The sequence below is a fragment of the Bufo bufo genome, chromosome 6 (genome assembly GCF_905171765.1).
Source record: "Bufo bufo chromosome 6, aBufBuf1.1, whole genome shotgun sequence".
Lineage (NCBI taxonomy): Eukaryota > Metazoa > Chordata > Amphibia > Anura > Bufonidae > Bufo > Bufo bufo.
Genome location: NC_053394.1, coordinates 3495418 through 3511120, shown reverse-complemented (window position 1 = coordinate 3511120; position 15703 = coordinate 3495418). Strand labels below are relative to the sequence as shown.

At 50.5% G+C, this 15703-nt stretch overlaps 1 protein-coding gene across 6 annotated transcripts in view; it reads right to left on the bottom strand.

Annotated features, from left to right (window-relative positions):
- The window catches only part of SHTN1 (shootin 1), a 110548-nt gene extending 98847 nt beyond the window's left edge, over window positions 1-11701 (bottom strand). For all 6 annotated transcript variants that reach the window (XM_040435095.1, XM_040435093.1, XM_040435098.1 and 3 more), the window contains exon 1: window positions 11587-11701. In XM_040435095.1, coding sequence (XP_040291029.1) covers window positions 11587-11650 — 64 coding nt within the window. In that variant the 5' untranslated portion in view covers window positions 11651-11701. The remainder of the gene's footprint in view (window positions 1-11586) is intronic.
- Window positions 11702-15703: the final 4002 nt, after the last annotated feature.

The following is a 15703-nucleotide window of genomic DNA, read 5'->3' as shown; positions in this document are numbered from 1 at the left end:
GGGGGCAATAGACTGTATTCTCCTGTCCTACAGTCATCCTCCCCCCTGAAATGGCTGATAACAGGGGGCAATAGATTGTATTCTCCTGTCCTACAGTCATCCTCTCCCCTGAAATGGCTAATAACAGGGGGCAATAGAATGTATTCTCCTGTCCTACAGTCATCCTCTCCCCTGAAATGGCTGATAACAGGGGGCAATAGACTGTATTCTCCTGTCCTACAGTCATCCTCTCCCCTGAAATGGCTGATAACAGGGAGCAATAGAGTGTATTCTCCTGTCCTACAGTCATCCTCTCCCCTGAAATGGCTGATAACAGGGAGCAATAGACTGTATTCTCCTGTCCTACAGTCATCCTCTCCCCTGAAATGGCTAATAACAGGGGGCAATAGAATGTATTCTCCTGTCCTACAGTCATCCTCTCTCCTGAAATGGCTAATAACAGGGAGCAATAGACTATATTCTCCTGTCCTACAGTCATCCTCTCCCCTGAAATGGCTGATAACAGGGGGCAATAGAATGTATTCTCCTGTCCTACAGTCATCCTCTCCCCTGAAATGGCTGATAACAGGGAGCAATAGACTGTATTCTCCTGTCCTACAGTCATCCTCTCCCCTGACATGGCTGATAACAGGGGGCAATAGATTGTATTCTCCTGTCCTACAGTCATCCTCTCCCCTGAAATGGCTGATAACAGGGGGCAATAGACCGTATTCTCCTGTCCTACAGTCATCCTCTCCCCTGAAATGGCTGATAATAGGGAGCAATAGATTGTATTCTCCTGTCCTACAGTCATCCTCTCCCCTGAAATGGCTGATAACAGGGGGTAATAGACTGTATTCTCCTGTCCTACTGTAATCCTCTCCCCTGAAATGGCTGATAACGGGGAGCAATTTACTGTATTCTCCTGTCCTACAGTCATCCTCTCCCCTGAAATGGCTGATAACAGGGGGCAATAGACCGTATTCTCCTGTCCTACAGTAATCCTCTCCCCTGAAATGGCTGATAACGGGGAGCAATTTACTGTATTCTCCTGTACTACAGTCATCCTCTCCCCTGAAATAGCTGATAACAGGGGGCAATAGACTGTATTCTACTGTCCTACAGTCATCCTCTCCCCTGAAATGGCTGATAACAGGGGGCAATAGATTGTATTCTCCTGTCCTACAGTCATCCTCTCCCTGAAATGGCAGATAATAGGGGGCAATAGACTGTATTCTCCTGTCCTACAGTCATCCTCTCCCCTGAAATGGCTGATAACAGGGGGCAATAGACTGCATTCTCCTGTCCTACAGTCATCCTCTCCCCTGAAATGGCTGATAATAGGGAGCAATAGACTGTATTCTCCTGTCCTACAGTCATCCTCTCCCCTGAAATGGGTGATAACAGGAGGCAATAGACTGTATTCTCCTGTCCTACAGTCATCCTCTCCCCCTGAAATGGCTGATAACAGGAGGCAATAGATTGTATTCTCCTGTCCTACAGTCATCCTCTCCTTGAAATGGCAGATAATAGGGGGCAATAGACTGTATTCTCCTGTCCTACAGTCATCCTCTCCCCTGAAATGGCTGATAACAGGGGGCAATAGACTGTATTCTCCTGTCCTACAGTCATCCTCTCCCCTGAAATGGCTGATAACAGGGAACAATAGACTGTATTCTCCTGTCCTACAGTCATCCTCTCCCCTGAAATGGCTGATAACAGGGGGCAATAGACTGTATTCTCCTGTCCTACAGTCATCCTCTCCCCTGAAATGGCCGATAACAGGGTGCAATAGACTGTATTCTCCTGTCCTACAGTCATCCTCTCCCCTGAAATGTCTGATAACAGGGAGCAATAGACTATATTCTCCTGTCCTACAGTCATCCTCTCCCCTGAAATGTCTGATAACAGGGGGCAATAGACTGTATTCTCCTGTCCTACAGTCATCCTCTCCCCTGAAATGTCTGATAACAGGGAGCAATAGACTATATTCTCCTGTCCTACAGTCATCCTCTCCCCTGAAATGGCTGATAACAGGGAACAATAGACTGTATTCTCCTGTCCTACAGTCATCCTCTCCCCTGAAATGTCTGATAACAGGGAGCAATAGACTATATTCTCCTGTCCTACAGTCATCCTCTCCCCTGAAATGTCTGATAACAGGGGGCAATAGACTGTATTCTCCTGTCCTACAGTCATCCTCTCCCCTGAAATGGCCGATAACAGGGTGCAATAGATTGTATTCTTCTGTCCTACAGTCATCCTCTCCCCTGAAATGTCTGATAACAGGGGGCAATAGACTGTATTCTCCTGTCCTACAGTCATCCTCTCCTCTGAAATGGCTGATAACAGGGGGCAATAGACTGTATTCTCCTGTCCTACAGTCATCCTCTCCCCTGAAATGGCTGATAACAGGCAGCAATAGACTGTATTCTCCTTTCCTACAGTCATCCTCTCCCCTGAAATGTCTGATAACAGGGAGCAATAGACTGTATTCTTCTGTCCGACAGTCATCCTCTCCCCTGAAATGGCTGATAACAGGGAGCAATAGATTGTATTCTCCTGTCCTACAGTCATCCTCTCCCCTGAAATGGCAGATAATAGGGGGCAATAGACTGTATTCTCCTGTCCTACAGTCATCCTCTCCCCTGAAATGGCTGATAACAGGGGGCAATAGACTGTATTCTCCTGTCCTACAGTCATCCTCTCCCCTGAAATGGCTGATAACAGGGAGCAATAGACTGTATTCTCCACAGAAGATCCATATAGGCACTGAACGGCTGCGCACATCGCTGACCATGGTCCTGAAACCCCCTAAAACCTCCCCTTCTTCTTGAATCATCATCATCAGCAAAAAAAAGTAAAGAAGAAAAGCTCTGAATGATTCACTTGTCCCCAGGCCCCAACCCCACATTGTGGGTACATGTGCAGACACTATACAGGGGGCGAGATACAGGTGTATACAGGGAGTGCAGAATTATTAGGCAAGTTGTATTTTTGAGGATTAATTTTATTATTGAACAACAACCATGTTCTCAATGAACCCAAAAAACTCATTAATATCAAAGCTGAATATTTTTGGAAGTAGTTTTTAGTTTGTTTTTAGTTTTAGCTATTTTAGGGGAATATCTGTGTGTGCAGGTGACGATTACTGTGCATAATTATTAGGTAACTTAACAAAAACCAAATATATACCCATTTCAATTATTTATTTTTACCAGTGAAACCAATATAACATCTCAACATTCACAAATATACATTTCTGACATTCAAAAACAAAACAAAAACAAATCAGTAATATAGCCACCTTTCTTTGCAAGGACACTCAAAAGCCTGCCATCCATGGATTCTGTCAGTGTTTTGATCTGTTCACCATCAACATTGCGTGCAGCAGCAACCACAGCCTCCCAGACACTGTTCAGAGAGGCGTACTGTTTTCCCTCCCTGTAAATCTCACATTTGATGATGGACCACAGGTTCTCAATGGGGTTCAGATCAGGTGAACAAGGAGGCCATGTCATTAGATTTTCTTCTTTTATACCCTTTCTTGCCAGCCACGCTGTGGAGTACTTGGACGCGTGTGATGGAGCATTGTCCTGCATGAAAATCATGTTTTTCTTGAAGGATGCAGACTTCTTCCTGTACCACTGCTTGAAGAAGGTGTCTTCCAGAAACTGGCAGTAGGACTGGGAGTTGAGCTTGACTCCATCCTCAACCCGAAAAGGCCCCACAAGCTCATCTTTGATGAAACGCTTGATTGTTCGATGATCGCGCTTCAGAAGCTTTGCAATTTTAAGAGTGCTGCATCCCTCTGCAAGATATCTCACTATTTTTGACTTTTCTGAGCCTGTCAAGTCCTTCTTTTGACCCATTTTGCCAAAGGAAAGGAAGTTGCCTAATAATTATGCACACCTGATATAGGGTGTTGATGTCATTAGACCACACCCCTTCTCATTACAGAGATGCACATCACCTAATATGCTTAATTGGTAGTAGGCTTTCGAGCCTATACAGCTTGGAGTAAGACAACATGCATAAAGAGGATGATGTGGTCAAAATACTCATTTCCCTAATAATTCTGCACGAAGTGTACAATACACCCTTTCCTTTGGCAAAATGGGTCAAAAGAAGGACTTGACAGGCTCAGAAAAGTCAAAAATAGTGAGATATCTTGAAGGGGGATGCAGCACTCTTAAAATTGCAAAGCTTCTGAAGCGTGATCATCGAACAATCAAGCGTTTCATTCAAAATAGTCAACAGGGTCACAAGAAGCGTGTGGAAAAACCAAGGCGCAAAATAACTGCCCATGAACTGAGAAAAGTCAAGCGTGCAGCTGCCAAGATGCCACTTGCCACCAGTTTGGCCATATTTCAGAGCTGCAACATCACTGGAGTGCCCAAAAGCACAAGGTGTGCAATACTCAGAGACATGGCCAAGGTAAGAAAGGCTGAAAGACGACCACCACTGAACAAGACACACAAGCTGAAACGTCAAGACTGGGCCAAGAAATATCTCAAGACTGATTTTTCTAAGGTTTTATGGACTGATGAAATGAGAGTGAGTCTTGATGGGCCAGATGGATGGGCCCGTGGCTGGATTGGTAAAGGGCAGAGAGCTCCAGTCCGACTCAGACGCCATCAAGGTGGAGGTGGAGTACTGGTTTGGGCTGGTATCATCAAAGATGAGCTTGTGGGGCCTTTTCGGGTTGAGGATGGAGTCAAGCTCAACTCCCAGTCCTACTGCCAGTTTCTGGAAGACACCTTCTTCAAGCAGTGGTACAGGAAGAAGTCTGCATCCTTCAAGAAAAACATGATTTTCATGCAGGACAATGCTCCATCACACGCGTCCAAGTACTCCACAGCGTGGCTGGCAAGAAAGGGTATAAAAGAAGAAAATCTAATGACATGGCCTCCTTGTTCACCTGATCTGAACCCCATTGAGAACCTGTGGTCCATCATCAAATGTGAGATTTACAAGGAGGGAAAACAGTACACCTCTCTGAACAGTGTCTGGGAGGCTGTGGTTGCTGCTGCACGCAATGTTGATGGTGAACAGATCAAAACACTGACAGAATCCATGGATGGCAGGCTTTTGAGTGTCCTTGCAAAGAAAGGTGGCTATATTGGTCACTGATTTGTTTTTGTTTTGTTTTTGAATGTCAGAAATGTATATTTGTGAATGTTGAGATGTTATATTGGTTTCACTGGTAAAAATAAATAATTGAAATGGGTATATATTAGTTTTTTGTTAAGTTGCCTAATAATTATGCACAGTAATAGTCACCTGCACACACAGATATCCCCCTAAAATAGCTAAAACTAAAAACAAACTAAAAACTACTTCCAAAAATATTCAGCTTTGATATTAATGAGTTTTTTGGGTTCATTGAGAACATGGTTGTTGTTCAATAATAAAATTAATCCTCAAAAATACAACTTGCCTAATAATTCTGCACTCCCTGTAAACAGGGGGCGGGGTACAGCTGTATACAGTATACAGGGGGCGGGGTACAGCTGTATACAGTATACAGGGGGCGGGGTACAGCTGTATACAGTATACAGGGGGCGGGGTACAGCTGTATACAGTATACAGGGGGCGGGGTACAGGTGTATACAGTATACAGGGGGCGGGGTACAGCTGTATACATTATACAGGGGGCGGGGTACAGCTGTATACAGTATACAGGGGGCGGGGTACAGCTGTATACAGTATACAGGGGGCGGGGTACAGCTATATACAGTATACAGGGGCGGGGTACAGGTGTATACAGTATACAGGGGGCGGGGTACAGCTGTATACAGGGGGCGGGGTACAGGTGTATACAGTATACAGGGGGCGGGGTACAGGTGTATACAGTATACAGGGGGCGGGGTACAGGTGTATACAGTATACAGGGGGCGGGGTACAGCTGTATACAGTATACAGGGGGCGGGGTACAGGTGTATACAGTATACAGGGGGCGGGGTACAGGTGTATACAGTATACAGGGGGCGGGGTACAGGTGTATACAGTATACAGGGGGCGGGGTACAGCTGTATACAGTATACAGGGGGCGGGGTACAGCTGTATACAGTATACAGGGGGCGGGGTACAGCTGTATACAGTATACAGGGGGCGGGGTACAGCTGTATACAGTATACAGGGGGCAGGGTACAGCTGTATACAGTATACAGGGGGCAGGGTAAAGCTGTATACAGTATACAGGGGGCGGGGTACAGCTGTATACAGGGGGCGGAGTACAGGTGTATACATTATACAGGGGCGGGGTACAGCTGTGTACAGGGGGCGGGGTACAGCTGTATACAGTATACAGGGGGCGGGGTACAGCTGTATACAGTATACAGGGGGCGGGGTACAGCTGTATACAGGGGGCGGGGTACAGGTGTACAGTATACAGGGGGCGGGGTACAGGTGTACAGTATACAGCGGGCGGGGTACAGCTGTATACAGTATACAGGGGGCAGGGTACAGCTGTATACAGGGGGCGGGGTACAGCTGTATACAGTATACAGGGGGCGGGGTACAGCTGTATACAGGGGGCGGGGTACAGGTGTACAGTATACAGGGGGCGGGGTACAGGTGTACAGTATACAGGGGGCGGGGTACAGCTGTATACAGGGGGCGGGGTACAGGTGTACAGTATACAGGGGGCGGGGTACAGGTGTACAGTATACAGCGGGCGGGGTACAGCTGTATACAGTATACAGGGGGCAGGGTACAGCTGTATACAGGGGGCGGGGTACAGCTGTATACAGTATACAGGGGGCGGGGTACAGCTGTATACAGTATACAGGGGGCGGGGTACAGCTGTATACAGTATACGGGGGCGGGGTACAGCTGTATACAGTATACGGGGGCGGGGTACAGCTGTATACAGTATACAGGGGGCGGGGTACAGCTGTATACAGTATACAGGGGGCGGGGTACAGCTGTATACAGTATACAGGGGGCGGGGTACAGCTGTATACAGTATACAGGGGGCGGGGTACAGCTGTATACAGTATACAGGGGGCGGGGTACAGCTGTATACAGTATACAGGGGGCGGGGTACAGCGGTATACAGTATACAGGGGGCGGGGTACAGCGGTATACAGTATACAGGGGGCGGGGTACAGCGGTATACAGTATACAGGGGGCGGGGTACAGCTGTATACAGTATACAGGGGGCGGGGTACAGCTGTATACAGTATACAGGGGGCGGGGTACAGCTGTATACAGTATACAGGGGGCGGGGTAAAGCTGTAGACAGTATACAGGGGGCGGGGTACGGCTGTATACATTATACAGGGGGCGGGGTACGGCGGTATACAGTATACAGGGGGCGGGGTACAGCTGTATACAGTATACAGGGGGCGGGGTACAGCTGTATACAGTATACAGGGGGCGGGGTACAGCTGTATACAGTATACAGGGGGCGGGGTACAGCTGTATACAGTATACAGGGGCGGGGTACAGCAGTATACAGTATACAGGGGGCGGGGTACAGCTGTATACAGTATACAGGGGGCGGGGTACAGCTGTATACAGTATACAGGGGCGGGGTACAGCTGTATACAGTATACAGGGGGCGGGGTACAGCTGTATACAGTATACAGGGGGCGGGGTAACGCTGTATACAGCATACAGGGGGCGGGGTACAGGAGTATACAGGGGGCGGGGTACAGCTGTATACAGCATACAAGGGGCGGGGTACAGCTGTATACAGTATACAGGGGCGGGGTACAGCTGTATACAGTATACAGGGGCGGGGTACAGCTGTATACAGTATACAGGGGGCGGGGTACAGCTGTATACAGTATACAGGGGCGGGGTACAGCTGTATACAGTATACAGGGGGCGGGGTACAGCTGTATACAGTATACAGGGGCCGGGGTACAGCTGTATACAGTATACAGGGGGCGGGGTACAGCTGTATACAGTATACAGGGGGCGGGGTACAGCTGTATACAGTATACAGGGGGCGGGGTACAGCTGTATACAGTATACAGGGGGCGGGGTACAGCGGTATACAGTATACAGGGGGCGGGGTACAGCTGTATACAGTATACAGGGGGCGGGGTACAGCTGTATACAGTATACAGGGGGCGGGGTACAGCTGTATACAGTATACAGGGGGCGGGGTACAGCTGTATACAGTATACAGGGGGCGGGGTACAGCTGTATACAGTATACAGGGGCGGGGTACAGCTGTATACAGTATACAGGGGGCGGGGTACAGCTGTATACAGTATACAGGGGGCGGGGTACAGCTGTATACAGTATACAGGGGGCGGGGTACCGCTGTATACAGTATACAGGGGGCGGGGTACAGCTGTATACAGTATACAGGGGGCGGGGTACAGCTGTATACAGTATACAGGGGGCGGGGTACAGCTGTATACAGTATACAGGGGGCGGGGTACAGCTGTATACAGTATACAGGGGGCGGGGTACAGCTGTATACAGTATACAGGGGGCGGGGTACAACTGTATACAGTATACAGGGGGCGGGGTACAGCTGTATACAGTATACAGGGGCGGGGTACAGCTGTATACAGTATACAGGGGGCGGGGTACAGCTGTATACAGTATACAGGGGGCGGGGTACAGCTGTATACAGTATACAGGGGGCGGGGTACAGCTGTATACAGGGGGCGGGGTACAGCGGTATACAGTATACAGGGGGCGGGGTACAGCGGTATACAGTATACAGGGGGCGGGGTACAGCTGTATACAGTATACAGGGGGCGGGGTACAGCTGTATACAGTATACAGGGGGCGGGGTACAGCTGTATACAGTATACAGGGGGCGGGGTACAGCTGTATACAGTATACAGGGGGCGGGGTACAGCTGTATACAGTATACAGGGGGCGGGGTACAGATGTATACAGTATACAGGGGCGGGGTACAGCTGTATACAGTATACAGGGGGCGGGGTACAGGTGTATACAGTATACAGGGGCGGGGTACAGCTGTATACAGTATACAGGGGGCGGGGTACAGGTGTATACAGTATACAGGGGGCGGGGTACAGCTGTATACAGTATACAGGGGGCGGGGTACAGCTGTATACAGTATACAGGGGGCGGGGTACAGCTGTATACAGTATACAGGGGGCGGGGTACAGCTGTATACAGTATACAGGGGGCGGGGTACAGCTGTATACAGTATACAGGGGGCGGGGTACAGCTGTATACAGTATACAGGGGGCGGGGTACAGCTGTATACAGTATACAGGGGGCGGGGTACAGCTGTATACAGTATACAGGGGGAGGGGTACAGCTGTATACAGTATACAGGGGGCGGGGTACAGCTGTATACAGGGGCGGGGTACAGCTGTATACAGTATACAGGGGGCGGGGTACAGCTGTATACAGTATACAGGGGGCGGGGTACAGCTGTATACAGTATACAGGGGGCGGGGTACGGCGGTATACAGGGGCGGGGTACAGCTGTATACAGTATACAGGGGGAGGGGTACAGCTGTATACAGTATACAGGGGGCGGGGTACAGCTGTATACAGTATACAGGGGCGGGGTACAGCTGTATACAGTATACAGGGGGCGGGGTACAGCGGTATAAAGTATACAGGGGGCGGGGTACAGCTGTATACAGTATACAGGGGCGGGGTACAGCTGTATACAGTATACAGGGGGCGGGGTACAGCTGTATACAGTATACAGGGGGCGGGGTACAGGTGTATACAGTATACAGGGGGCGGGGTACAGCTGTATACAGTATACAGGGGGAGGGGTACAGCTGTATACAGTATACAGGGGGCGGGGTACAGCTGTATACAGGGGCGGGGTACAGCTGTATACAGTATACAGGGGGCGGGGTACAGGTGTATACAGTATACAGGGGGCGGGGTACAGCTGTATACAGTATACAGGGGGCGGGGTACAGCTGTATACAGTATACAGGGGGCGGGGTACGGCGGTATACAGTATACAGGGGGCGGGGTACAGGTGTATACAGTATACAGGGGGCGGGGTACAGCGGTATACAGTATACAGGGGGCGGGGTACAGCTGTATACAGTATACAGGGGGCGGGGTACAGCTGTATACAGTATACAGGGGGCGGGGTACAGCTGTATACAGTATACAGGGGGCGGGGTACAGCTGTATACAGTATACAGGGGGCGGGGTACAGCTGTATACAGTATACAGGGGGCGGGGTACAGCTGTATACAGTATACAGGGGGCGGGGTACAGCTGTATACAGTATACAGGGGGCGGGGTACAGCTGTATACAGTATACAGGGGGCGGGGTACAGCTGTATACAGTATACAGGGGGCGGGGTACAGCTGTATACAGTATACAGGGGGCGGGGTACAGCTGTATACAGTATACAGGGGGAGGGGTACAGCTGTATACAGTATACAGGGGGCGGGGTACAGCTGTATACAGTATACAGGGGGCGGGGTACAGCTGTATACAGTATACAGGGGGCGGGGTACGGCGGTATACAGGGGCGGGGTACAGCTGTATACAGTATACAGGGGGAGGGGTACAGCTGTATACAGTATACAGGGGGCGGGGTACAGCTGTATACAGTATACAGGGGCGGGGTACAGCTGTATACAGTATACAGGGGGGCGGGGTACAGCGGTATAAAGTATACAGGGGGCGGGGTACAGCTGTATACAGTATACAGGGGCGGGGTACAGCGGTATAAAGTATACAGGGGGCGGGGTACAGCTGTATACAGTATACAGGGGCGGGGTACAGCTGTATACAGTATACAGGGGGCGGGGTACAGCTGTATACAGTATACAGGGGGCGGGGTACAGGTGTATACAGTATACAGGGGGCGGGGTACAGCTGTATACAGTATACAGGGGGAGGGGTACAGCTGTATACAGTATACAGGGGGCGGGGTACAGCGGTATAAAGTATACAGGGGGCGGGGTACAGCTGTATACAGTATACAGGGGCGGGGTACAGCTGTATACAGTATACAGGGGGCGGGGTACAGCTGTATACAGTATACAGGGGGCGGGGTACAGGTGTATACAGTATACAGGGGGCGGGGTACAGCTGTATACAGTATACAGGGGGAGGGGTACAGCTGTATACAGTATACAGGGGGCGGGGTACAGCTGTATACAGGGGCGGGGTACAGCTGTATACAGTATACAGGGGGCGGGGTACAGGTGTATACAGTATACAGGGGGCGGGGTACAGCTGTATACAGTATACAGGGGGCGGGGTACAGCTGTATACAGTATACAGGGGGCGGGGTACGGCGGTATACAGTATACAGGGGGCGGGGTACAGGTGTATACAGTATACAGGGGGCGGGGTACAGCGGTATACAGTATACAGGGGGCGGGGTACAGCTGTATACAGTATACAGGGGGCGGGGTACAGCTGTATACAGTATACAGGGGGCGGGGTACAGCTGTATACAGTATACAGGGGGCGGGGTACAGCTGTATACAGTATACAGGGGGCGGGGTACAGCTGTATACAGTATACAGGGGGCGGGGTACAGCTGTATACAGTATACAGGGGGCGGGGTACAGGTGTATACAGTATACAGGGGGCGGGGTACGGCGGTGTGGGGCCCCTGTGTCGCGGGTCGGGCCCCCGGGTCGGCTCGGCGCTCTCTCCCCGCTCACCCTGCTCCTTCAGGCCGGCGAGGATCCTCAGCTCCCGGTCTTCCTCCTCCTCCCGGCGGATCATGGTGACAGCCAGAGAATGCGGCTCCGGCGGCCCCGGAAGTGGCTGAGCGGGGGGCGGGGCCTGGGGTCACCTATAGCGGACACCTATAGAGAGGCGGGTGACGTCACCCAGGGAGGACAGGAGAGAAGACCGGCACAGGGGGGATAAGGGGTTAAATGACGGGCCCAGGACCCCACGTACAGGGTGATGGAAAGGGTTAAATGACGGGCCCAGGACCCCACATACAGGGTGATGGAAAGGGTTAAATGATGGGCCCTGACCCCTCATACAGGGTGATGGAAAGGGTTAAATGGGGCCCCGGCCTCACATACAGGCTAATGGAAAGGGTTAACTGATGGGCCCTGACCTCACATACAGGGTGTCGGAAAGGGTTAAATGAGCGGCCCTGACCCCTCATACAGGGTGATGAAAAGGGTTAAATGACGGGGCTCTGACCCCACATACAGGGTGATTTTAAAGGGTTAAATGATGGGCCCAGGACCCCACGTACAGGGTGAGGGAAAGGGTTAAATGACGGGCCCAGGACCCCACATACAGGGTGACGGAAAGGGTTAAATGACGGGCCCAGGACCCCACATACAGGGTGATGGAAAGGGTTAAATGACGGGGCTCTGACCCCACATACAGGGTGATGGAAAGGGTTAAATGACGGGCCCAGGACCCCACATACAGGGTGATGGAAAGGGTTAAGTGACGGTGCCAGGACCCCACATACAGGCTGATGGAAAGGGTTAAATGATGGGCCCAGGACCCCACATACAGGGTGATGGAAAGGGTTAAGTGACGGTGCCAGGACCCCACATACAGGGTGATGGAAAGGGTTAAATGACGGGGCCAGGACCCCACATACAGGCTGATGGAAAGGGTTAAATGACGGGGCCAGGACCCCACATACAGGCTGATGGAAAGGGTTAAGTGACGGGGCCAGGACCCCACATACAGGCTGACGGAAAGGGTTAAATGACGGGGCCCAGGACCCCACATACAGGCTGATGGAAAGGGTTAAGTGACGGGGCCAGGACCCCACATACAGGCTGATGGAAAGGGTTAAATGACGGGGCCCAGGACCCCACATACAGGGTGATGGAAAGGGTTAACTGATGGGCCCAGGACCCCACATACAGGGTGATGGAAAGGGTTAAGTGACGGGGCCAGGACCCCACATACAGGCTGATGGAAAGGGTTAAATGATGGGCTCAGGACCCCACATACAGGGTGACGGAAAGGGTTAAATGACGGGCCCAGGACCCCTCATACAGGGTGATGAAAAGGGTTAAATGACGGGGCCAGGACCCCACATACAGGGTGATGGAAAGGGTTAAATGACGGGCTCAGGACCCCACATACAGGGTGATGGAAAGGGTTAAATGATGGGCCCTGACCCCTCATACAGGGTGATGGACGGGGTTAAATGGGGCCCCGGCCTCACATACAGGGTGATGGAAAGGGTTAAATGACGGGCCCAGGACCCCACATACAGGGTGATGGAAAGGGTTAAATGACGGGCCCAGGACCCCACATACTGGGTGACGGTAAGGGTTAAATGATGGGCCCAGGACCCCACATACAGGGTGATGGAAAGGGTTAAATGACGGGCCCAGGACCCCACATACTGGGTGACGGAAAGGGTTAAATGATGGGCCCAGGAGCCCACATACAGGGTGATGGAAAGGGTTAAATGACGGGCCCAGGACCCCACATACAGGGTGTCGGAAAGGGTTAAATGATGGGCCCAGGACCCCACATACAGGGTGATGGAAAGGGTTAAATGATGGGCCCAGGACCCCACATACAGGGTGATGGAAAGGGTTAACTGATGGGCCCAGGACCCCACGTACAGGGTGATGGAAAGGGTTAAATGACGGGCCAGGACCCCACATACGCTTGCTTGTGGGAGTACGAGTCCAGGACTAGGGCCCGTCGGTCTCCTGCGGGGTCACAGCGGTTTCTCTCCATCCTTTCGGACCGGTCTCTAGCCCGACGCTGACTGAAGTGGATCCTGTCTCTGGCTGGGATAGACACGTCCATCTTCACCGCACGTTCCGCCAGGAGGGCCTCGGCCACCTCTTTGGCGGTTGCAGGGGCCCGGTTAGAGGACGTTCTGCGTTTGGCGGACTGGTCCAATGTCACCACGTTTAGGGAGTTCTATTTCCGTCCGCCCCCTCATGTCTTTTCTTCTATTATTGATCGGCTTTGAACTTGCAATAGGAGCCTCCGTGTCTTGCTGTAAAACTCAATGGTTTTCTTAGTCCACGACGTAAAGTCATAGTTTTATTACAGACACGGAGGCGAGTATTGTCCGCCCTGCTCCCGCCCTGGGGTTTATTTCTTACGCTGGGTTCACACCAAAAAAAGCTCATGTACTTGTTTGAGCGTCGGGCGTTTTACAGCGCGATCGTACGCGCTGTAAAACGCCCAGGTGAGAACCATTCCCATAGGGAAGCATTGGTTTCTCCTTGTTGAGCGTTTTACAGCGCGTAGGAACGCGCTGTAAAACGCTCAGGTCTGAACTGAGGGTTAGGGTTTCTATTACAGATGGGTTTTCGTTATTATCCTTATTGTAGTGTCGATGTTTTTATTATTCTGTTATTATTGTCATTACTATGTTTGTTATGATCGTCATTCGATCCCATATTATGTCTGATTTCAGTGATGGCTTTACCAGACGCTGTTGGTCTTGACGCCTTTGTTTCACCTGGACCTATGGTCTGTTCTCTTTTTCAGGTTGAAAGTCGTTCTGTCCTAGGATGCCGTACCTTCGGGTAACCTTTCTACCACGGTTTAGCCATGTTGGCTCATTGGACGCACCTCGTTGGCGATGGAGTTGACCCTTCCAGGTCGCAGTTCGGAGAGTTTCATATCGGTGTTTCGGGATGTTGAGACCAGGATCACAAAGAAAGAGGAAGGTCCACAGGAGGAGCTGCCTATTATAGGGGCTGTAGGGGATGGACCTTGGTTGCTATGGTTATTCCTTCTTTGTCAATTTTTTCCTTTGCTGCAATTGGTGGACAATAAAGAAGGAGAAAGCAATATGAGCCTCCGTGTCTTGCTGTAAAACTATGACTTTACGTCATAGACTAAGAAAATCATTAAGTTACATCCTATATTATACTCCAGAGCTGCACTCACTATTCTGCTGGTGCAGTCACTGTGTACATACATTACTTATCCTGTACTGATCCTGAGTTACATCCTGTATTATACTCCAGAGCTGCACTCACTATTCTGCTGGTGCAGTCACTGTGTACATACATTACTTATCCTGTATTAATCCTGAGTTATATCCTGTATTATACTCCAGAGCTGCACTCACTATTCTGCTGGTGCAGTCACTGTGTACATACATTACTTATCCTGTTCTGATCCTGAGTTACATCCTGTATTATACTCCAGAGCTGCACTCACTATTCTGCTGGTGCAGTCACTGTGTACATACATTACTTATCCTGTACTGATCCTGAGTTACATCCTGTATTATACTCCAGAGCTGCACTCACTATTCTGCTGGTGCAGTCACTGTGTACATACATTACTTATCCTGTACTGATCCTGAGTTACATCCTGTATTATACTCCAGAGCTGCACTCACTATTCTACTGGTGCAGTCACTGTGTACATACATTACTTATCCTGTACTGATCCTGAGTTACATCCTGTATTATACTCCAGAGCTGCACTCACTATTCTGCTGGTGCAGTCACTGTGTACATACATTACTTATCCTGTACTGATCCTGAGTTACACCCTGTATTATATTCCAGAGCTGCACTCACTATTCTGCTGGTGCAGACACTGTGTACATACATTACTTATCCTGTACTGATCCTGCGTTACATCCTGTATTATATTCCAGAGCTGCACTCACTATTCTGCTGGTGCAGTCACTGTGTACATACATTACTTATCCTGTACTGATCCTGAGTTACATCCTGTATTATACTTCAGAGCTGCACTCACTATTCTGCTGGTGCAGTCACTGTGTACATACATTACTTATCCTGTACTGATCCTGAGTTACATCCTGTATTATACTCCAGAGCTGCACTCACTATT